The 5,093-nt window shown below is 37.7% G+C and overlaps 1 protein-coding gene across 1 annotated transcript; it reads right to left on the bottom strand.

The window, feature by feature from the left end:
* Positions 1-1,960: 1,960 nt before the first annotated feature.
* Positions 1,961-4,256, bottom strand: LOC114887037 (follitropin subunit beta). The gene is made up of 2 exons (XM_029208368.1): positions 4,069-4,256; positions 1,961-2,439 (listed from the first exon to the last, which is right to left on the bottom strand). The coding sequence occupies exons 1-2, from the start codon at positions 4,225-4,227 to the stop codon at positions 2,209-2,211; spliced, it is 390 nt and encodes a 129-aa protein (XP_029064201.1). The 5' UTR covers positions 4,228-4,256; the 3' UTR covers positions 1,961-2,208.
* Positions 4,257-5,093: the final 837 nt, after the last annotated feature.

Genomic DNA, 5,093 nt, shown 5'->3' with positions numbered 1-5,093 from the left:
AGTGGTTAAATAGTTTACCTAAGATTACTAGAAAGAGTCTAAGCTGGGTTGTTTTTAAATCTGATTTACCAACTTGCTACATTGTCTCAAGGCATAACAGCTAATATTTACTGAGGAATTGCTATGTGCCAGACACTATTCTAAGCTTTCTATATGTGTTATTCTGTTTAATTATCAGTATAATCCTCTGAGGCAGATAATATTAGTATCTTCACTTTATAGTTAAGAATCTAAGGTCCAGAAAATTCAAGTAATTTGTTCAAGATGACACACATCTGGTCAAGATGATTAAGACAAATTAACTCTGGAGCCATTGCCTTCCAGTACCTCTAAAGCGAAAGCAATTATTTTGATTTTCAAAAGTGTAGGGAGAAGGAAAAGGCTGTGTTATAATTTAAAGCATCTTATTAAACATTGTAAGTATAGCTCCAATTTCAATGTATCAAAATATTGTAGAGAATATAGCTATAAGCCACACTCAACAGCAGATTTGAATAGACATAGCTGATTATCAGTACCTGCAATTTTGCTTCAATCCTTGCCAAAATGACTTAATATGATAGAGTAGCCATAGGAGAGCTGGGGTAAGAGCTGGGAAGCCAGGATTCTTATCCTGCCTCCCATAAACAGTCTTTGTGATCTTGTCTGGGTCACTTGACATCTTTGGGCTTCAATATCAAAAATCCAAGGAATGAACTAGAGACTCTCCAGTGACCCCATCTACTCTGTGATTCTCTCTTGCTTTTTCTTTCCCCACTACATCAGAAAGTGACTTCAAATAGTGTCAGGAAATTTAAACAAGGAAATACTTTTAGAAACGCAACAAAATTAATTTTAATATCTCCAAAGGTCAGGACAAGTAAATATTACAGATGCACTAGAAACTTTTTTGTAAGATTCTTTCTACTAATATTATAAACATATAGACATTTTAGTCATCTGCTTTTATGTGGAAAAAAAATCCAAATCTATGACTCTGGTGGCGAGTATCTTTATTAAAAAAATAAGATTTAAATAAACAATCTGAAGATGAAACAAGTACGTAACTAAAAGAGGTAACATCTCGAAATCAACTCATGAAATAGTTTCAATATTTACCCTCTTGAAAGAAACAGATTTGGGAGAACATTGATAGACAAAAGACTGATATAGAGAGGATTCTAGAAAACAGCAGTTTTTTTTTTTTCTCATGGCTAATTCTTCCTAAAAGAGCTATTTCTTTACACAAATGTATTTGTAGGTAAGACAAATGTACTTATAAAGTTGCCAGAATTGCTTTCAAACCTACTTTCAAATCCACCTCTCTCCAAAGGTGTGGATCCCAGCCTGGAGGGCAGGGCGATGTAGTTTTTTTCCTACTTCCCAAAGGGAGTTTTGCAGGAGCCTGACAGCATTTGTTCAATTTATTTAAATGATGGAGTAGATGTGGGCTAATTTCCACAAGCCCACATTAACATTTCTTGCTTTTGCCCTTAACTAAAGGGGTTGGCAGTAATAGCTTGTAAATCCTGAGCTCGTTAACCACCACCTGCCTGAGCAATTCAGAGAGATGCATCCTGTCTCCATCCACCCTCCATGTGCCAGAGAAGAAGAGGTGAAGCGGAACTGGAATGGATGCCCCGCTTCCGTGGACTGACTGGCATTGCTGAGCACAGCCTCATCAGATAGCCTGAGACATCCTCTTTCAGTGTTGTCCTACCCCCTACCTTTCTGCTCTTACTTTCCTTAAGGAAGCCATTATTGAGTTTCTTATTAAAGTCTAGTCATGAAGTTAGGCATTGAGGTTACAATCACGAAGAAGAGACTGGGACTGCTCTTGAGGGCTCAGGAGTCTGGCAGGAGAATGCTACATTTAGTACTTTCACCCACTCTTAGCTCATTTCCTTCCTCTGGGCCCATATCCCTATGTCTAAGAGGAAGGGATTGCCTGAGAGGATTTCTAAGATTATTAAATGGGAAAGCAACCCCATGCCTGTAAGTTAAGTAAGACCGAATAAAACTTATGGAACCAGACCTAGAATACAGGGTTGGGTGGTGACAGGCCCCAGGCCCCAGCACTCTCCATTCCTGGAGCTCCCTAATGCAGGAGAGCAGGGATCAGTGTGGTCTCCCACAATGGTTTGCAGCCTGGGCACATGTACACACAGACGTCTTGAATGTCTTGGTCCTTCAGGTCAAGGGTGGGCAGCTCAAAGTGTCCACTGCTCTTTATTCTTTCATTTCACTGAACGAGCAGTAGCTGGGCCCCAGGCCTCGCACGGTGCAGTCAGTGCTGTCGCTGTCACACTTGCCACAGTGACATTCAGAGGCTACTGGGTATGTATACAGGGAGTCTGCATGGTGAGCACAGCCAGGCACTTTGACCGTCTCATACCTCAGCTCCTTGAAGGTACATGTTTTCTGGATGTTGGACCTGGCTGGATCCTTGTACACTAGATCCTGAGTGGTTTAGGAGAGAGAGAGAGTTAAGTTACAGTATTCTGGAACTTTCTGTTTAGCTTAATCAAAATGAGACAGGGATTGAATACCGCTTGCTCTAACGTTTACCCACTAAAGCTCACTTGTGGAATTCCTAACCAAGGAAACATGATCTCAGAAGTGACCTATATGCTATACCATGTTTCCAGATTGTTTTGGAAATCTTACAGAAAATATAAGTTATTTCTTTTCCTATTCCTTATGTCAATGTCAAAATATTAATTATTTCTCCAACTATAGAGAAAGTTGAATTTTAATATAGAAAAATGATGAAAAGGGAAATATGACAAATTTTAATGACTTTTTATACTTAGTTTAAAGCTATAATGACAACTTGAACCATAAAACAATGGAACTTAATTTCTCAGAAAATTTTTCCAAATACATTGTCCTTGAGTATTTATAAAATATAAAACACTGAAGTTTAATTTCTCAGAAAAATTGTCCAAATACATTGTCCCTGAGGATTTATAAAAAGTCAAAAAATATATAATGTGGAATGTTAATGCTTAGCTTAGCATGACTATGAAAGCTTTCATGAAAGCTCATGAAAATCGTGAAGATTTTAAATATTCCACAGTCCTGTAGACATCTTTCCCCCTTAAATGCTGGGTATTTTGCAGAGCTCTCAGTTTCAAAGCCTACATGGTTTGCATATAAAAACTTTAATCCTGGTAGTATAGGTTTATTCTAACACTTTCTAGTGAGAAAAAAAATTCACTGAGGGAAGAAGTTGGCACTTCTGTTTATTTCAATATCATGCCACCAAGTCTGTATCCCAGGAAGATATGATAAGTGGAGTTTGGTCAAACTCATTTACCACCCCATAAAGTATATTTCGTTAAAATTTGCTGTTTTCAATTTCAGTTTATAGAATGAAATGCTGCATAGATAGCCAGGTACTATAGGGGAAAAAAAAGAAAAAGGAGAAACTGCTTCTTTACTTGGATTAATTCAAAGAAGCTGCGTGAACACAAACTAGTGGTTTTATGCCTCTGTGGCTTGGTTTTCTCAACGGTATAAAGAAGTGAGTGGGTTTGCTGATTCATTTTGGTTCTAATAGTCTGCAAGGACTGGTTGTGTTCTCAGGATGCTTGTTGACATTTGTATTCAGGTGGGCCAATAAGACAGTTTTTATAACATGGCTGTGTTTTTATATGGTTTGCAAACATATTTTGGTACTATCTCTATTGTAGAGATATGGCTTCAGTAACAGAAATTGGCTTTTGGGGAATATTGTAGCTCTTCTATTATTAAATGTGTGTATGTTTATCTCTATGTAAAATCTAGTATAGAACAATTTTTAAAAATTGTTTTAAATTTTAAATAAAATTTAAAATATAGATTTGGCATATTACTAAATTGATCAGATCAAATCTGAGGCTTTCTTACATTTATCCTAATCAAATATAAGTCCAAATGTTTAACTGATATTATGGTAAATAACCCCAATCATAATACAGACAGTACTGGCTAAGGGACTCATGGCTATTCCTTGGGAAACTTAGAATATTGATAAAGTGGGAATTAATGAAGCCCGCCTCGTCCAGACCCTCAGCACCCTCACTTCCAGCAAAGCAAAGTACCTACCCGGGTGTAGCAGTAGCCCGCACACCATGTGGTGTTCATGCTTATGCAGAAGCCACATTCCTCTTTCTCCACTGTGATGGTGATGTTGGTCAGCTCACAGCAGTTGCAGCAGATTGCTGTCCAGCAACAGAAGAGAAAGCAAAACTGGACCAACTTCATCCTGGGCTGGGAAGCAAACAATTAAGGCCCATGAGAAACCAAGACCAAAGCATTATAATTGTTATGTAAGTTGACCAAACCAAAAATAATTGGTCTACCCATCCTCTCCGGTCACATTTTGCTCCAGCAATGTTTTCTCCTTTTCTTTACGTCTTCGTTTCTTGAACAACGATTTCTTCTTATTTTCCTCCTCAATTTCTTTTTTGTCAAAGTAGGAACATATTATGGATCAAAACTCTAAGATAATGATTTAAGCAATGTTTAAGGATTAGGGTGGTACTGCTGACTGTCTTAAAGTGAATACGCTGAAGCAAGTAATTTTAATCATCGTATTTGTCCCTTGATTATCATTTTAAAGACTAGTTTTATTTAAAAAGAAAAAGAAACTTCTATATTACAAAATTAGTTCTTCATTTTTAGCAGCTCATAAGTATTATCATTTGCTTTTGCCCCAACCTCCCCTCCACCCCCGCCATTGTTTAAAACAAGACTCTTTCAGAGGCCAGGTGAATGGTCTATGTAAAGTCAATTGCTTGCTAGCAGTGATTACAATTATTAACCATATTTAAGAAGCCAGGTTGACAAGCAAAAATTCCCTACACAACAGAAGTCGGAAAGCTCTAGATTTGTTCTCCAGATCCTGAAAAATCTGTAGATTTCAGAAATCACTGTCACTGCTTGATAACTATAGATGCTGAGACTCACCTGTGGTTGGCTGCCTTGTCTGGGGAACGTTGTAGGCTGAGTCTAGTCTCAGTTCACCTTTTATACAAAATCGTCTGAAACTAACACCTTGTGGATTTGTTGGGTATTAGTAAGAGCAATGTTAGCCTGAAGCTTACTGTAAGTGAATCAGTGTTTAGATA

This window comes from Monodon monoceros, unplaced genomic scaffold (assembly GCF_005190385.1).
Source record: "Monodon monoceros isolate NGI ecotype Baffin Bay Population unplaced genomic scaffold, NGI_Narwhal_1 Super_Scaffold_7, whole genome shotgun sequence".
Taxonomy (NCBI): Eukaryota; Metazoa; Chordata; class Mammalia; order Artiodactyla; family Monodontidae; genus Monodon; species Monodon monoceros.
Note: the sequence above shows the minus strand (reverse complement) of the source record. Positions and strands in the feature narration are given on the sequence as shown.

Coding starts and splice junctions, on each gene's coding strand:
- LOC114887037 (XM_029208368.1), bottom strand. CDS start 4,227: ATGAAGTTGGTCCAGTTTTGCTTTCTCTTCTGTTGCTGGACAGCAATC. Junction 2,440..4,068: donor CGGGCTACTGCTACACCCGG/GTAGGTACTTTG, acceptor TAAACCACTCAG/GATCTAGTGTACAAGGATCC.